Source organism: Monodon monoceros, unplaced genomic scaffold, assembly GCF_005190385.1.
Source record: "Monodon monoceros isolate NGI ecotype Baffin Bay Population unplaced genomic scaffold, NGI_Narwhal_1 Super_Scaffold_21, whole genome shotgun sequence".
Lineage (NCBI taxonomy): Eukaryota > Metazoa > Chordata > Mammalia > Artiodactyla > Monodontidae > Monodon > Monodon monoceros.
Genome location: NW_021703778.1, coordinates 162,788,294 through 162,807,147, shown reverse-complemented (window position 1 = coordinate 162,807,147; position 18,854 = coordinate 162,788,294). Strand labels below are relative to the sequence as shown.

The 18,854-nt window shown below is 52.4% G+C and overlaps 1 protein-coding gene across 1 annotated transcript in view; it reads right to left on the bottom strand.

Annotated features, from left to right (window-relative positions):
* Positions 1–18,854, bottom strand: part of RIN3 (Ras and Rab interactor 3) — a 117,703-nt gene that overhangs the window by 3,869 nt on the left and 94,980 nt on the right. Inside the window, exons 7-9 of the mRNA XM_029237445.1 lie at positions 17,471–17,779; positions 5,390–5,521; positions 61–224 (exon numbers count right to left, since the gene is read on the bottom strand). Of these exons, the coding sequence (XP_029093278.1) occupies positions 61–224; positions 5,390–5,521; positions 17,471–17,779 (605 nt within the window). The remainder of the gene's footprint in view (positions 1–60; positions 225–5,389; positions 5,522–17,470; positions 17,780–18,854) is intronic.

The window sequence follows — 18,854 nt, the reverse complement described above, 5'->3', positions numbered from 1 at the left end:
TCCCCCCTCCCACCGTCTGTCCCAGGCGTCCCCCCTCCCACCCTCTGCCCCAGGCGTCACCTGCACGGAGGAGCGGGAGGCCCGGGCCTTGTTGAGCGTGCGCCGGCGCTCCCAGCGGTGGATGGAGTCCTGCACCTCCACGCTCAGCTGCCGGGTCACCGTGATCTTGTCGTAGTTCTTGATGTGCTCCAGGGCCCCGTAGGTGGTGGTCAGATAGTAGGAACCTGCGGGGGGAAAGGGTGTGGAGGCTGAGCCAGGACCGACTCCGCCCACCCCCAAAGGGAGGGGGCTGGTCCCAGCTCGGCCCGCCCCGCCCACCTCTCTAAGCCCCACCCATCGCCGCTGCAAGGAGGCGCCTGCCGCCCCGTTGGTCACCGGCCCAACTTCAGCTCTGTGCCCACCGCAGCCTCACAAGCTTCAAGTCCAGCCCTGATCTGTACGGCCCTGATCAAAGCTCGTTCCTTTTGGGACGTAACTCTTGCTTGTATTTAAGTGATGTTTTAAAATGAGTTTTTAGTTTTACAATGAGCTTTACAATCTAAAGATACACAAGAACCACGGATGTCTTTAGGGTGGGGAAAGGGGCGCCTTGGAGACATGGGTGGCTGGGAGACTCCACATTGTATGTGTCATATATACCCTATTTTAAAAAACGACTTAAAAATATGTGGAGAAAATTTTAATTACGGTCATACTATCACACACTATTTTTTAAAGATTTAAGGAAAGTAAAAACTTTGATTCATTTATTTCCCCATTTCTTTTTACCTTAAGTTAATTCACACACATTCCTAATACCTAATGTTTCCTAATTTAAGCTTTGAAATACTTCAGACTACAAAATTTACACGAAGTGTTCAGATAAAAGACAATAACTTGCACAGATGCTTACAAGTTTCCTCTCCTTGGCTTGTTGGAGGCTTTGGTTAAAATGTTTCAGAAGCACTAGCCTTGTTTCGCCCCTCACTCTAGAGGGGGCAGGGTGGCCTGGCCAAGGTCTTGCAGTGCTTCCCTGGGCCTCCTTCCCACTCACCAAGCCTCTCCCCAGCCCTTTGGGTACCAGGGCAATGAGTTTTGACATGAGGCCCATCTGCTAGTGAGCCACCCAAATCCCATCTTCTCTTTCTTCCTAATTAACTGAACTCTACTTTTGTGGGGTAAAGCCACACTCAACTGAAAATGCTCACTTCCTAGATTCTCTCGTAGTTCAGGGTAGAGGGCAGGAGACCCCGTTCTGGCTACTTAGATGTAAGTGGAAGTCCCTGAGTGGCGCTTCCAGGAAAGCCTTTTGCAAGGGGCAGACTCAGTTACTGTATCCCTTCTGGTTTTTGTCTGTCCCCCTTCCTCTTTTCTGGAACACAGAGGTGAGCCTGGAGGCACAGCGGCTGTTTGTGATCAGAGGTGATAGGCACAAAGACAAAAGTTCACATCCTGAAGAGCAATGGAAAGAGCTGGGTCTACGATTTCCTGATGGCAGGGCTAAAAGCTGCCACATTATCTAACAGCTGCTTACCCCAGGACTTCTTGATGCAAGAGACAAACCAGTCCCTCACTCTGACTTAAACCATTATTAGTTACATCGTAATTATTTGCAGCCCAAAGCATTCCTAACTGCTCCACTGGATGAAGCTGTCTACATATTCCTACAAATTTCACAACCAGTATGGGAAAAGTTCATACCCTGACTGGGGTGGGCGGGGGACGAGATAAAGGGGTTTATTGCCACAGGATCACTCGCCCTTGCATGGCAGTGTAGGAAGAAGACAGCTTTTGAAATAGGTATATCAAGGCCAGCATGGAACTTGGCTTGGTGTCCCTTATCAGAGAAGGGCCAGCAGACCTCTCATGGCTCTCCTTTTCCAGCCCAGCTCAAAGCCTGGGTGTGCAAGAAGCCTTCCTTGGTGCCTCCAGCCCTTGCTGGCAGAGAGCCCTGTCCTCTAGTTGGCATTCCCCCACGGTCCTGTTTCCCATCGTGATCACATCCCCCCCTGGCTGGGAAGGGAGGAGCTGAGTGCAGTGTGCTGACTGCGAATGGTCAGTTTTGGAGTCGGAGAGCAGGGTTTAGGTCTCAGTCTTCGGCAGAGAGCCCTGTGCTCCCAGGTGAGTTAGTGTCCTCTATGCTCCCATTTCCTCATCTGCAAAATCCATCACGTTAAGGGAAGTAAATGAGATCAATACACATAAAGTGCAGTGCTCGGTAACATGCGAGTATTGCACGGTGGTTAGGTGACCTAAGGGAGCTGTTCTGGAGGTTCCCCACCCTCTTGGGCAAAGGGGAGGAACTCTAAGCCCTGCCAGTGCACTCCTGCCTGCTCAAGCCCTGCTTTTTTTTTACAGCCTCCTGGCTCTCCCAGTAGACTTCCCTTGGACTTGGGGGTCCTGCAGTTCCTGCCATGACCACTAGGTGACAGGCAACTCCTCGCACTGTGAGTTTTGGAGTCGAGCGTTCTCTTCAGGGAGAGGGTGCTGTCCATTGATGGGAAAACCTCATTGCCTCTCTTAAGAGATTACTAGCCCAGGATGGCCAGCTGTCAGCCAGGGTGCAGACGGGATGTGGGCAAAGGAATCTATGAGGGTGCTTCTGGAGAGGTTTGTATTTTGAGCTGGCTCCAGTCAGGTGCCCAGCAGCTGCCTGGGTCTCCCATCTGCCCTGTAATTGCCCAGAGTGGTGGGAGCTGCAGAGAGACGGGGGAGAAAGGGGTCAGGGTCCCATCAGGTCAGTGTTCAGTTCCTCTCTACTTCTTACAGGAAGTCCCTGATCTCTCACTCTCCAGAAGCCTGCTGCGAAAAAGTGGGACCCAGTCACAATCTTTGCCAAATTCCAGCACGGGGAACCGGTTGAAAGAATGTGACGGTCTTGCAGGCTTTTTGGTGAATGCAGATGTGTTTGTTCAGACTGTGAAACACAAGAAGGCAGAGGCCCCCTCCATCTCTCATCCTTCCCCCAGCTGCCTCTGCAGAAGGTGCCCAGATGGTCTGAAAACCCCAAATCTAGCCCAATGCCTTCCCTTTTCCAAGCCAGAGAGGTTAAGTGACTTGCCCAAGGTCTCCAGCCAATCAGAGGCAGAACTGGGACCAAATCCAGCCTCCAAACTGCTCTTTTTTCTACACCCTGTGTTATTTCTCCTCTTAGGATGGAGTAACAAGTTCTCAAGAGCAGGGACTTCCCAGGGGCCTGCCCTTGTCCCGGGCATGTCTGACTCGGCAGAGCATCACGGGCGGGGACTGGCCAGCAGGGGCTCTGCTTCTCCCCACCCCGCCACCTCCCAGGCAAGCCCCTCTTTTCACTGCACCTCAGGGGCTTTGGTGACGGAGCACCCTGTGGGCCACCCCCCAGCAAAGACAGGAGGGTGAAGCTGGGGAAACTCAGGAACACTGCCCGCCTGGCGCTCCATCCTCCTGCTCTTGGGCCCAGATATGTCTAGATGGAGGTCTACCAGCTGGCAGACTTGGGTGGAAGCTCCTGCCCATGCTGCAGACCCCCAAGTCATCCTTCTGTTGGAGTCCAACACCTGTGAGGCTGGGCTGTCCTGGCTGCTGTGACCTCCCACCCTGGCTATGGGCGTAGGAAGAGAGAGAGGCGCCCATGCCACACGGCCCACCTCCTGGTGTGTGTGCAGCATGGTCCTCAGAGCTGCCCTGGGCAGGGTCTGCTGGGAGGGGCGGTACGTGGTGGCATGCGAGGCTCTGCCCTGCCATCTTTTCTCCAGCAAACACCTCATAGATCCCTTAGAAATTTCCCCACAGGTCCAGAGGTGGGGCAGGGGCTCTGACCCTTAAGTCTAAAAGGGGCAGGCTGCAGGGTATTCAGGCAGCTTTGGGTCAGAAAATGTGGAATGTTTAAGATCTTTATGTATTCATTTGTACTTGGCTTGCCTCAAAAATACTTAATGTAGTCCTAGACATAAAATAGATAGGCAACAAGGATTTACTGTGTAGCACAGGGAACTATATTCAATATCTTGTAATAACCTATAATGGAAAATAATCTGAAAAACATATATATATATATAACTGAATCACTTTGCTGTACACCTGAAACACAACCTTGTAAATCAACCATACTTCAATTTTTAAAAATACTTAATGTAGCCCCGAACAGACTAGCTCTCCTGCCTGCAGGACCTCAGCTTTCCCACCCGAACCCCCTGTGGCTTTCGGGAACAGGAAGAAGGATCGCAGGAGGTTATGACAGGATTGGGGCGGGGGGCTTCAGGTCCATAAGGAGAGGGTAGTTGGGCCAAGGATGTCCCTGTCCTGTCCCTGTTCGCCGCTGCGCCTGGCCTGGAGTCCTGTCTGGCAGCAAGGATGCAGGCTGTGGACGGAACAGGAGCCACGGCGGCCTGGGCAGGGCTGACCACTGCCAGAGAGCCGGCCAGTGCTGAGATCAAGTGCAGAGCCCCACAGCCTCGCTCCATCCTTCCACCCGCCAAAGGGCTCTTTCCCTGACACTCTCTATGACTCTACAACAATCCACGGGGGCGGGCCAGTCCTGCACAGCTTTACACGCTCCCCTGAGCTTCCAAGAACTCACAGAACCAGCCACGTCATACTGTCCCCCCCAGAGACCGACACGGTCTAAAAATGCAAACAGATGCAAAGAGGGCCAGCTTATCTCAAGAACCACAAAGCCCAAAGGGGCCACTGGGGGCCTAAGAGTCTCTTCACCCTTTTGGGGGTGGTGTCTCAGAGGGAGCCTGGGGCTCCCTCAGAACTGCTATCTGGGATGGCTGCACCTCAGGGATTCTTGGTGGAGGGGTGGCCGAGGCTAAGTGTACGGGACGAAGTGGTAGGAAGGAGGAAAGGGAAGGGAAGGTGAGGGTGGGACAAATTACACCCCTGCCATCATCCTACAGGAGAGTGCATGGCCTCTTGCCCACACCACAGCATTACCCTCCTCCCACTGACGGGTACCTGGCCCAGATCTGGATGAGCAGGGGGCTGAGTCCCCAGGGCCACCCCTGTCTAAGAGCTGACCATTGTTCCCTTATCCTGTACACTGCCAGCAACTGCTGTTCCCTTTGTAAAGACTGCCTCTCCCCCTTCTTTATCTGACTGGCCCCTATTTATCCTTCAATGCTCAGCTCAGGCATCACCTCCTCCAGGAAGCCTTCCCTGATTGCACAGCCTGAGTAACGTGCTCTGGTACCCTCTGGGCTTCCCTTGTCTAGCATAGGTGACAAGGTCTCTTTACTGGCCCAGCTCCCCTGCTAGTCTGTGAGTCCCCCAGGACCGGGGCTGTGTCAGGCACTGTTGTGTCCCAGGGCTTAGTGGAGTCTGGCATCCAGGAGGTAATTGTTGGGCCCTCCAGCAAGCCTTTGGTGTGGCTGGGTCAGGAGTGGGCGATGGGCCCCAGGGTTCCGGAGATGGGCCTGGGGTGGTGACTTACCCTCCCCCAGCTGCAGGGCAGGGTCCATGAGCTCCATCATGTACTCCACGTTGAGAAGCATCTCCGTGAGATTGCTGCGGGCCAGCACGTACATGAGCACCGGCAGGAAGTCGTCTGCCCCGTAGGACTTCCCTGGGAGAGGAAGGAGGCAGAAGGTGGTGAGTGTGAGGCTCTCCTTGTGAGCCGCTCCCTGCCCAGGGCAAGGGGACGGTGGTTTGCTGGGTGGGGGGTAGTCACCCCTGGAAGAGGAGCCTTCCTGTTTTCTCCTGACTCTCATGACAGAGGGTGACCCTGGGATCAGCCTGGTCGGGAGGCCTGAGACACAGTCTGGGTTTAGGAAGAAGGAACTGAGAAAAGTGCCCTCTGCTGCGTGGGCAAGACCCAGCCCCTTCCCCTTTCCCAGCTCTTCCCCTGCAACGCCTTCAGTTAAGTTCACGTCACACTTATTCATGGAAGCACCCAGAAGCAGATGTCTGTCTAACATTGACGTCTTTTGGGAACCACACATCTCTCTCTCCACTTGCAGAAGTGAAGCCCTCCCTCGACCAGATGCTACCAGGCCTAAAGTTTCCCCTCCAACCTTCATTCTTTTGGGTTAAGCAGTGCCCTTTCCCTAGGGTTTCTTCTAAAACGTAAATACCTCTGAAAGGAATAACATCACTACTGCTTTTGTGGGAGATGTTCCCGGGGCTCAGAGCCTCTTGACAGTAATAGATACCTTGGGGAAGGAGGGGGCTGGAGGTGGGCCTAAAAGATGCCCTGACGGGGGCTTCCCTGGTGGCGCAGTGGTTGAGAGTCCGCCTGCCGATGCGGGGGACATGGGTTCGTGCCCCGGTCCGGGAAGATCCCACATGCCGCGGAGCGGCTGGGCCCGTGAGCCATGGCCACTGAGCCTGCGCGTCCGGGCCTGTGCTCCGCAACGGGAGAGGCCACAACATTGAGAGGCCCGCGTACCACTAAAGAAAAAACAAAAACAAAAAACAAAAAAAGATGCCCTGACGGCCTTTCACGTTTTTTGAGAGAATGAAATGAGAAAAAGAATACGAAAGTGATTCGGTACCCATGGAGCGCAATGGAAAAGTGAGCTATTATTGACATATCTGTTCTGCTTTCTCAGGCGGCCTCAGTTTTTCCACCTGTAAAATGAATCGGCTGATGGGGTTGGTAACACACAGCACTGAAAAGCAGAGTCAGACCCGGACTCCTTACCAGCTATAAGACCGTGGGCTAAGTGTTCTAGCTCTCTGAGCCTGCATTTCTAGACACATGTGAACTGACACAGATAGCATGACATCCAATGGGGTTTTGGTGAGAATTCTAGGAAATGATTTACAGTGGAGTGCTTCTATACCGCCTCCATGGAAATGCCCACTAAGGAAGAATGTCGCTCCTCTTATTCCAGCTCTGTGCTCTGAGCTCTCTGATCATTTCTTTCAAGGTTCTTGTGCCTGTGCACAGAGTCAGTCAGTTTTGGAGAACATCTTCCATAAACATTTATGAGCCTGAGACACGACTATAGAGTTCCTGGGGAAAGATTATTTTGTGCCTGCAGTTGTCTTCCACGTTGATAATTTAATCATTAGAATTCTGGCACACGGGAGATTCTTTTCTTGTTTGATTTACGAATTAGGGAACAAGGCATGTCCAGCAGCATGGATGTGAAACAGTTCTGTGCCTTTTGGAATTCACCTGTAACTCATGCATTGGTTAAGAGCTGATTGAATTTTTACTCCGCCTCCAAGAACACCAATTTTTTCTTGGTATTGTATTAATAGCTCACCCAAAAGTACAATCAGGCAAGTTCATTTGCTTTTGAGCAGTAGCTCTCAACCAGGGTGATTCTGCCCTTCAGGGGCCATTTGGCAATGTCTGGAGTTGCTTTTGCTACTGGCACACAGGCCAGGGACGCTGCTAAACAACCTACAGTGTACAGGACAGCCCTCCGTAAAGATGAATTACTCAGTCCCCACATGTCTATAGTGCTAAGGTGAGAAACCCTGCTTGAAGGGACAGTGACGTTCAGCCAGAAGGATGGTCCAGCTCCAGCCCAAGGTCTGAGGACTTAGAGAGATGGGGAAGGAAGCCCTCTGGACTGCGGCTCTGTGCGTGGTGGGGATGGAAAGTGCTTTGCCCTTTTCTTCTTCTCCCCAAGCCCTTCTTGAGAATCTCGGCTGATTCTCAGGAAGGGCTTTGGGGCCCATCTCCTTGGTTCCATGACACTGCGTTCAGCTAGCCCACTGCAGGGGACTCCTTCGATCCCAGGTCTGTCCCTCCAACTACCGGTGAGCACTTCCTCTCCATCTCCCCAGTACACAGAGCATGCACGGCAGAGGTGGTGCTGGGTGAGTGAATGAATGAATGCTGAGCTCCCAGCAAGAGCTCAGAGCCCGGGCCTGGCGCTGACTCGGATGGGCCTCTACACAGACTCCTCCAGGACTCCTTCCCCCATTAGGGGGAAGTCAGAACGACAACTTCCAACTCCGAATGGCATTCTGCCACCATCACACTGCCATGGGACACCCCACTGTGCTGAATCTCGGCTGAACTCCTCGCGCACTTTCACTCCTCTGTGCCTTTGCACACACGGTTCCCTCTGCCTGGACCGCCCTCCCTACCTTTCCCTTGCTAACTTCTCGTGGCCCTCCCACATCCTCAAGCACAGGTGGATGGTTCCTGCTGTAGTGCCCACACCCTTGACTGTTTCAGAGCCTGCCCTTTTCCTCGGATTGTGAACTCCCTGAAGGCAGGGTTGGAGGCTATGTGAGCTCGGGCAAGTCACTTAATCTCTCTGAGCCTCTGCCCCGTCACTGCCTTCCCAGCCTCCAGCACAGGGCTTGGGATGCAGGACACTGACAGTGAGCTGAACTGGACCCACATGTGCTCCCACCAGGCACCACTCTGTCTTGCCCATGGTTGGGGCCATGGTCAAGGAAACTAGGATCCATTATGGGCCTTAGACAGTGGTGTGACGGGAATCCTTAACAACCGGCTCTCCTAAGAAAAAAAAAAAAGTTCTGATTTGCTGCATTTGCCAATTTGCATGGCATAAATCTTTCCACAACGGCCAACTTCAAGCTACCAACATGAGCATGGAGTGGGGAAGAGAGGCAGACGGCTAGCTCCCACGAGATGGTTCGTATCATCGCTGACTTAGCACACTGTGAGGAAACTGAGGCTCAGGGATGGGAGAAATTTGCTCCAGGCTCCACAGCTGGTCAGCAGAATCTGGGTCTCTCTTCCCTGATGTGGTGAGAAATGCCCACACAGGATCCCTGACCTGAGAGCTATTTGTGGACAAACATAAGCTTTAAGCATCATTTAAATGCACTGGCTCCCACCCGACATCCTAGGGATAGTTAGGGCTGCATTCTCCTTCCCTGAAGCCTGGAGCCCAAGGCTTAGGGCTCGGGGCTCAGCCCTGCACACAGTGGGGCCTCAGGCAGCAACACTGGGAGGCTGGGGCACAACTGCCAAATAATTCACCTGTGGTCGAAACATCTGTCTTGCGTGGATCAGGGATCGCATCCATCAGGCTGTACCTCTGAAAGGCCTGCTGGGCTGCAGCCTGCATTTCCTGCTGGTTCCTGCTTTCTTTTTGCCAAAGTCACATCTGTTTTCCATCTGTAGATGTTGGGGGAGCCGATTATAGTTTAAAGAGCTGGCTGGGGACCTGATGCGTGTTTCATAAGCTGGGGGATTTTGGAGGAGAAGAGCTCTGATAAAAATGAGCCAAAGCGTGCACACCTGGGTCTCACAAACCGTGAGGACACTGGATTAGGAGGCCCCCGACTCGGCCGCTTAACCAGCTATGTGATCTCGGGCCACTACCTCTGAGCCTCACTTTTCTTATCTGCAAACCAGAGGTAATAACAAAACTCAGTGTGTTACTCAGAGCCCTTGTGAGCATCGAACAAGTGGCTGGATTAAAAATAAAGTTTTGTCTTCTAGGAAGCATTTTCTAAAAGAGGGGTTGGCAATTTTTTTCCGTAAAGGGCTGGATAGTAAATATTTTTAGTTTCATGGGCCACATGGTCTCTGTCCCAACTATTTGACTCAGCCATTGTACAAAAGCAGCCAGAGACACTGTGTAAATGAATGAACGTGGCTGTTTCGATAAAAATTTATTTACGAAATCAGGTGGCAGGCCAGAGTTGGCCTGCAGACCCCGATTTAGAGGAAAGAATCTATCATCTTATCATAACTGCCCCTTGAAATGTGTTGACTGGGCTCTTATTGAAAGTGGGTGTGGCTGGTGCAACGATCCTGGGGCAGCACACGGCTGCTTTGGCCCTAACCCTCCGCCACGATTCCCACCTGAAGCCACTTCCTTCCTCCAGGAAGTTTTAACCCAAGACCCCCACTCCCCACCAGCTAGGTTCAGTGCCCTTATAACGGGTTTCCCTGGGCTTGTCATTGAAGAATGGAAAAACAAATACATGTTAACTCAGAGAGGCCTCCCCTGACTTCCCAACCCAGAAGAGCAAACTCCTTCACACTCCCCAGACCGCTTAGCCTGTTTTATTCATTCTAGTGGCCTGTTTCAGTATCTGATGATATATTTTGTATTATTTCTGTTTCCTTGTTTATTAGCTGTCTCTCCCCAGGTAATGAAAGCTTTACGAGGGCAGGGACTTTATCGTGCTCACTGTTTATATCCGATGCCTCAACAGTAGTAGGTGTTTAATAAATATACTTGCTAAACAGGGCTTCCCTGGTGGCGCAGTGGTTGAGAATCTGCCTGCTCATGCAGGGGACACGGGGTTCGAGCCCTGGTCTGGGATGATCCCACATGCCGCGGAGCAACTAGGCCCGTGAGCCACAACTACTGAGCCTGCGCGTCTGGAGCCTGTGCTCCGCAACAAGAGAGGCCGCGATAGTGAGGCCCGCGCACCGTGATGAAGAGGGGCCCCCGCCTGCCACAGCTAGAGAAAGCCCTCGCACAGAAACGAAGACCCAACACAGCAAAAATTAATTAATTAATTAATAAACTCCTACTCCCAACATCTAAAAAATAAATATACTTGCTAAATGAATGAATGAATATCATTTATCTCACTGCATGGTTGTTGCCTGTTGAATGCTCTGTTTTTCCACTTGAACTGTGACCATCCTAAAAACAGGGGCTGGGTTTTCCTGTTAACATCCATACTGTCAATAAATGTTTGTTGAACTGTTGAATGAATGAACTTATCTGATAAAAACACAGGACGGCAGGAAGTAGAAAGCCTCTAGAACAGGAGGTTTTAAATTTCCTTTTGCAGTGGAATCCTTTCGTTAAGGGGTAGATCTTATACAGAACTTGGCTGCTCTGGTTGATCGAGTCGGACAGCAGGGCTGGTTTGCTGTTTCCCCTCCTCCCCCCTTCCCCTTGCAAGATGTCCCCAGTCCCTCGAGTCCCTCGAGAGTTCTCCAGGACCAGTTGGAAAACCACTGGTCTAGTTTGAACTCCCAGCTGCACGGATGAAAGAGCTGGAGCCCGAGGGAGGGAGGTTCCCTGTAGTCTGTGGCTGATGTGAGGCGAGAGGCCAGCCTCTCTCCCACTGAGCTTCCCAAAGCGACCCTGTTGGGCTGTTCGTGCTTTTTCAGATGCTGCTTAAGTCTCAGCTCTGCTTTGAGCAACAGTGGATCCCTGAGGAAATCACTCCAGCTCCCTGGGTTCCTCTTCGAGAGCTCAGCCCACAAGCCAGTCAGCCACACAGGCTGTGACCAGAGGCCAAAAGTCCCAGCCTGGCTGGAAAACGCATGAAGCCACTGTGATTGGGCCTGGCCTCCCTGAGGTCATCTCTGACCCCAGGGCGCCCTGGAGAGGCAGGAGAACACAGCAGTCCAGCACAGGAACTGGATCCAAGTCCCAGGGCCCCACTCACCTGCTCAGGTGTGACCCTGAGCTTGCTGCTTCACCTTGCCGAGCCTCAGTTTCCTTGGCTGTAAAATGGGGATAACAACAGTGCCCACACCTCGTGGGGGTGGTTGTGATGTTTCAGTGACAAGACAGATAGAAAGTGATTAACATGGTGCCTTCTGGTTTATTGGATTTTGAGAAATGTTACACATGGTTATTATGCAAGACAGGAGGGTAACGTGGCTTCTAATCCTCAGAACCTGACATCTTAGAGGTCCTGAACCCCATTTCTCTTGTGGGCATAAAAACAAGGTTATGCTTGGTTTCCAGGCCTGGCACATATGTTCTCTGTCTGTCTCTCTCTGTCACCTGCATGTCGATGCCCAGGGGGACTTAGAAAGCCTCCCTCAGCCTGGATCCCTGGATGGCTATATGGAGCAGAGCCCAGTCCCCACTCCCCAGCCCTCCTCCATCCAACTGGACTTCCACGCGTGAGAAATAAATTTGTACTGAGTTAGAGATTGCAGGGTTTATCTGTTATAGCAGAAAGTATTTCCTTAACTAATGATCTATTTACCTACCTATCTATATCTACTTCAAAGAGACCAGATAGAAACCTACCACAATACCAATCATCCTTTTCTACAATAAACATTAGTGACTTTTGTCATCAGAAATCAGTTTAGATTTTTTAACATCGATTTTTAGAAACCAACAGACTGACCTCCCTCTCTGTCCTGTCTACCCTCAGTCAATGTCATAGGCCTGTCGATCCCTGCACCTGGGGTCTCCCAACCCCCGCCTCTGCCCTGCCTGAGCCAGCTACAGACCCTCGAAGGAAGAGAAGAAAGCAGCCCGCTGGCCTTCACTGCCCTCTCGGATGTTGCCTGCTCTTTATTCTTTTAAGAAAGACTCCCACATTTGTGTGCACTGCATTCTCCTTTCCTTCCCCCAACTCCTATCTTATGGAGGAGTTCTTGGGTTTGAAGTTATTTCTCCCCAACAGCAGGGCCAGCCCTGAATGCTGGGTCTTAGACACTGAAGAGGTGGGAACAGCTTGTCTGTCAAAGTAATGGGACAGATAATTCTAGGAGTTCTAACTGCTCTCACCGAGCCTCATGCAGTCTGCTCACCCAGTCTGCTCCTGGCTGCAGGACAGAGGGCCAGGTCTATCCAAAGCCATTGTCTCTGGGAGCTCCCCACCCCCCACCCTACCTGACATGGGCCCCTAAACCTGCTATAGTGGAGGAAGCACAGGCTCTGGAGTGAGGATATCCCAGCTTTGAATCCTGGCCCATCTGTATCATGGGCATTAACAGCAACTACCTTTCTGGAAAAGACAGCCTGGCCGTTACCTCAGGCTTTGTGTCTCTAAGTTCTGCCTTTCCCACTGTCCCAGCCGGTCTCACCAGCAGCCAGGCCGTGTGGTTACCAGTTACTATTGCCAGCATCGTGCAATGGGAGAGACGGGCTGGTGGAGCTTCTTTCCTGGACTTGAGGGGCTGGGACAGGGCGGGTGGGGGGAAGGGCAGTTTTCTGCGTAGAGTGGGTGTCAGTGGTGGAGGCCAGCGGCAGCCAAGCCGGCGCTGTGCCCTCCACGGGGTCGCCCATGCCTCCCAGGGCTTCCATGGTGGGGGGGGGGCGGCGGGGCTGGGGACCACACTCAGAGTAGCAAAGCTCTGGAAGCGTCTGGTGGGTGAGGAGGTGAGGGTGCGGGAGGGGAGCGGGGCCGGGTGGGCGGAGGTTGTGAGCAGAAGACCTGGTCCTAAGGTCACTTCATGTCAAAGTCAGAAGAGAATTTAAGAGTCAGTCCAGATCTGGCTGAAAATGCCTAACCTCAGTCTAATCATGCGGAAACATCTGACAAACACAAAATGAGGAACTTTCGTGACAAAGAAAAGATGGGGAGGGGGCAGGGAGGAAAACCTGTATTCTTTAAAGATGCCAATGCCATAAAAGACAAAGAAAGGCTGTAACGTTCCAGATTAAAGGAGGCAACCAAATGCGGTACCTGATCTTGGATTGGACCCTGAACTGGAGGAGGAAATGCTAATAAGAGCCTTGTTAGATCAGTGACCACCTGGAATACAGGCAGTGCAGTGGAGAAAAATATTTTATTGATGTAAGTTTACAAAGCAGACAACTTTAATGTGGTTATGTGAGGGAATATCCCTATTCTCAGAAGTATTTAGGGGTAAAGGGCCAAGATGTATGTAACTTGCCCTTATATGATTCAGGAAAAAATTACATATGCATAGAGAGAGTATAAATGATAAAGCAAACGACGTAAGATATTAACAGTCCACAAGGGGTAAGTGGATGTTCCTATTTTAATGTACTATTCCTATTCTTGAAGTTTTTGAAGTCTGAAATGTTTTCCAAATGAAAGGTTTTCTCAAAAGACCGAAAAATTTAGCAGCAGAACTGGTTATTTCAAACAAAATCCCAGGTGGAACCCTGTGTGTAAAACAGGGACAAGCAGGGCTGTCTGGCGTCAAGCCCAGTCTTGTGTCCCTCTGGTGGCCCCTGGGGTGCCTCCTGGAACCCAGCTTGGAAACCACTGAGTGGCTGCGTCCTCCACATTTGGAGCAGCCATTCCTGCATCTTCACATCTACTGGACACTCACCCACATACCTGCTCGCATCTGAGCCTCGCCACAGCCCCGAGAGAGGTGTTCCCAGCCTCTTTTTGAACGGGGCTAGAAACCAGAGGCTCTGGAAGATTAGTACCTCCTTGGGGCCACGCAGCCCAGGTGTTTTCTATGTGCTCCCCCCACCTCTACCCTGCACGGCAACCTGCAAGGTAGGTCTTATCATCCCCATTTTACACACAAGCAGAGGCCCCATGAGATTCAAGTCTAAGGCTACAGCACCGAAGCTGGGTTCAAACCCACGTCCTTGAATGAACCCTCAAACTCCTGCTCTTCTTGGCAGAACTGCTTCCTCTCAGGGGAAGAGGCTGAGGTTCCAAGTGGGGCAGCCCAGGCCTGCTCGGGGCACAGGTAAGATCGGGAGCCACTGGGTTCACAAGGCCAGTGCTCACTCAGCAGTGGGAGGGGAACCCACTGTCTGGCTCTTGCCAAGAAACCCATCTGTCCCTGGTGGGTCTGTTCCTGGTGGGGAATCTTCACACGGAGCCTTGATCCCGTCCTGAATTTCTGGGCTCAGAGTCTCCCTGCCTGGAGCTGGCTGCTCAGTCAGGAGAGGTTCCTGTCTCCCTGCCCCTGCCAGCCAAGGACAAGGAAACTGTGAGCGTCCTTCTTCTGTTCAGCCTTTCACGGGCTGAGCTCTGGCAGTGCCTCTCTGTCTTTCTTTTCCCTCAGATTTAGCCATTCCCTCCCCCATTCCCTGCTTGCCGGTAAGTTTTTAGTAAGTAAATTCATTGTCAGCAAAACAGTGTTTGAAGTCACTGCCAAGACACTGAGTGTTTAAAAGAACTGTGGGAAGCTCAAGGCTTCTGAGTAAACGGGGACTCGCTGAGGACACAATTGCCCATTTCAGGCCCAAAGCTGCCTCCCTGATAACGGCTCAGGGTCCGTAGAGCCCTGGGCCCTGACTTTGCCCCGAGCCCCCTCAAGGCAGGGAGAATGACTGCCGAAATGAGAAGTTCAGAGGGGAAGGTAACTGTCCTTGTTAAGTGCCAGCCACTGGGTTGGATGCAAACTGCAGACTCATCTCAGTCTCACAACAGCCCTGTAACGTGGGTGTAGCTGTGCTGACTTAACACAGGCGAAACTGAGGCTCAGAGCACCGAAGTTACCTGGACACAATCACACAGCTGGGAAGGAAGCCTGGATCTCTCTCTTCCACATTCCTCCAAGGTCCTAGGCCCACCTGTCTGTTCTCGCTGAGGCTGCTCCCAGCGAAGGGTCCTATACGGGGCTTTGTTTCTTTTCCTGCCCTGATCCAGTTGCCCCCTCTACACACCACGCAGGACACCCCCTGAGCCTGCCTCCCTCCCCGGCTGCTGATCTGGGGCCGCCTCGCTCTGAGAAGGTTCCTGGCCAGCCCTCTGCCACGCCACATTGGGGGCTTAACCTCCAGCCTCACATCGCTGCTGTGGGCTCCTGGACAGCTTCCCGGGTTCCACACCCCTGGGGCAGAGCAGGTCCACCTCTGAGAGCTCTGGGGGGTGCAGGCTGCTTGCTGACCCCCACCTTACTTCCTTGGAGATTTCTGAGGCGGTTTCTCAGCTGTGGAGTTCACACGCTGGCCTGTTCTCTGGACTCTACACCGCATGGGACACCCGATCTCGAGGTCTGACTCCCACTCCATGAAGAAAACCCTCCACTTCAGCATCCCGTCTCCACTGCTCCAACCCTCTCTCTTCCAATCACATTTCCAATATTATGATAAAGGGTTAATGTGCAGCTGTAACTCAGGGTGGTATCTGCTTACAGGGAACAGTATTCATTCTCACAATTGACTGTTGGACCCAAGTCAGTTTAATCCAAAAGAGTGACTCCAACCTGGAACTGTGGCCTGTTCCAGGCCTGTGAGGAAGTTTTTCTAGGGTGAGGGGACCTTGCACCATCCCCCAGTCACACACTAACAAATGTTTTCTGTTGGCCTGTGGCCACACTGGCCTGCTCTTCTCCAAGGCAGATGGAGAATCCCTCCCCTAAAACAGCCACCACTGGTCGAGCCTGCTAGGCACCATGCATTGAGGTTGACATTTTACATATGCTGTTTCCAATACCCACAAGTGACCAAGTGTGGCTTCTGAACCATTAGGGGTCTTAGTTTTGCCTCTTTGTAAAACAGCTTCCTCAGATGAGGAAACTGGGTCTTATGGGGTTAAGTAAATCACTCAGGGTCACACAGGTAGTAAGTGACAGATCAGGAATTTGAACCTAAGTCTGTATGGCTACAGAGGTTAACAATCCTTCCACTCTCCATTACCATGGCTGTCATGTACAGTTACGCAGGTTGCTTACTGCACAGGGACATCCAGCTGAAGGGGTAGTCAGGGGACGAAATCCAGCCAGCATTGTGCTCAGTGTAAGGTGGGCACCACGGTGCAGTGATGCCTGTGCTTGTTTGCCTGGAGGAGCGCTGGGATAAACTGATTATAAATGGTCCTAATGATGCCCTTCCCTACGTCTGCACCCCTGGCTAGGTGCCTTTGCAGCTTTTCTCATCAAGAAGGGAAGTCTGGTTCCTCACCCCTTAAATCTGGGCTAGTCTTGTGACTAAACGTGTCAGTGAAATGTGTCAGACCGGCGTTGTGCCAGTTCAAGTCCATACCGAGAGGCCTTGCAGGCTGTACTTGCTCACTTGGACCCCAACTACCGCCATGGGTACAAGCTTGGGCTAACCTGCTGGAGAATGAGAAACACGTGGCCCAGTCACCCCCATCCGAGACCAGTCAGTAGCCAATCAACCACCCAACACATAAGCAAGGCCATCCTAGCCCAGCCAGCCTCCAAACGACCCCCTCTGACCACAGACCCTCGAGTCAGCCCAGCCAAGCTCGGGCACACCTGACCAGACCAGCGTAACTGCCCCACTGGCTTCTGTAACTGATTTATGTGGCCATTATGGGTGGAATTGTGTCCTTCCAAAACTCATATGTTGAAGTCCTAGCCCTCAGTACCTCGAAATGTGACCTTATTGGGACATTAGGTCTTTGCCGATATAATTAGCTAAGATGAGGTCATACTGTTGTAGGGTGGGCCCCTAATCCAATATGACTGACGTCCTTATAAAAAGGGGAAGTGTGGACACAGACACGTACACAGAGAGCACACCATGCAAAGACTGGAGTGATGCTGCCACAAGCCAAGGAACTCCCAGAAGCTAGAAGAGAGGCCTGGAACACCTCCTTCCTTACGGCCTTTAGAGGGAGTAGGGTCCTGCTGACACCTTGATCTCTAACTGCCAGCCTCCAGAGCTGTGAGACAATAAATTTCTGCTGTCACCAGTTTGTGGAACTTTGTTGTGGCAGCCCTAGGAAACGAACATAGCACCTTTTCCTAATTCATACAAAGGCACAGTATGGGCTGGCTTCCTTGGCTGCTTTCAGTGTGGCAGCCAACCATGGCTCCCCTCCCGGCGCCCAGGGAACCCACCGTGGCTACTCCTGCCCCAACAGGCTTCTGATTCTGGGAAGGCTTCTCCAGTGCTTTCCAAGGGCTCTGGAGTTGTCGAGGGGAAGGGGTCACAGCCTCATACGATATCGCTGCTCCAGGGATCCGGAGAGCGCCCCCAGCCCGGGTCCCTCCCGGCTGCCCACCTACCTGGGTTGCCAAGGGCCATGGAGTCGTAGATGAGCTTACAGGTCTTGAGCAGGGTGGAGATCTTCTTCTCGGGCGAGTAGGCCTTGTGCATACTGGCAAACTTCTGCAGGATCTTCTCCATGATGGGCACCTCCGGCACGCTAGTGGTCACGCCCAGGTCGGTGGTCGTGGTGGCTAGGATCACCAGCTGGTTCTCCTTGAGCTGCTGCAGCGAGCCGTCCTTCCTGTGGATCTCACGCAGGCAGGAGTTGATGGCTTCCTTCAGGGGCTTCAGGACACACTTGTACAAGGCAGACTCCACAATGGCTTCTGCAGGGGGGCGAGAGCAGGAGGGTGAGGGAACCAGCCGCAGGGATCCTGCCCCCACGTCTTGTTGCCCGACAGTGTGGCTCTCCCCACCCCATGTCCCTGGAAGGACATACTCCCAGCCCCGGCAGGTACAGCCCACAGTTCTGACAGGTGACACAGTGTAGTATGTTCAACAGAAAGCCAACACTGCCAAGGGCGCAGGAGCCACACATGGTATCTAACGCTTTTCACAGGGCCTGGCACACATGAAACTCTCACAGGGCTGCTTACTAGTATACCACCTCAGAGAGCACTATGTACATGGGAGTTGTGCAGTATACAACCTGTGCAGCTGTACCTGGGGGACCTGGGTGCCCAGTAAATGTTTGGTAGAGTTATTCTTGATGTGTCTCTTTCAATTACCAGATCCATTTGAATCTAGTCTCAAGAATACAGTATAGCCAGAACCTGACTTCTTACCATTTCCATGGCTACCACCTTGACCTAGGCTGTCATCATCTCTTACCTGAGTTATATTAATAGCCTCTTGCCCTGGCTTCTTTTGGTCCATTCTCAACACAGCAACCAGCATAATCTTGTTATGTCATGTTTGATCATGACACTCCTGTGCTCAGAGCCCTGTAATGGCTCCCATCTCATCCACCATAGAAGCTGAAGTCTTTCCCATGGCCCACAAGCCCCCTCTGTGACCTGTCCCTGTGACCTCTCTCACTCATCACCTGTTTGCTCCCTGTGCACATGCTGCTCCAGCTACCTTGGCCTTCTTGCTGTTCTGCCAACCAGCCAGGCTTGCTCCGACCTTGGGGCCTTTGCACTTGCCATTCCCTTTGCCTGGAGAAATGCATGTGGCTATCCACATGGCTTATTCCTTCATTGTTCAAATGTCATCTTATCCCAGAGGCGTCCTGATCAGCTAGTGGAATGAGAATTAGTCATCCCTGATCTCACAGCGACTGTGCAACATACATGCCATAATCCCCACTCCACAGATGGACCAACTCAGGCTCTGCTGGTGCAGGTCACACAGCTAGTTGGGGCCTGAACAAGGATTTGAACCCACGTCAACTTGACACCA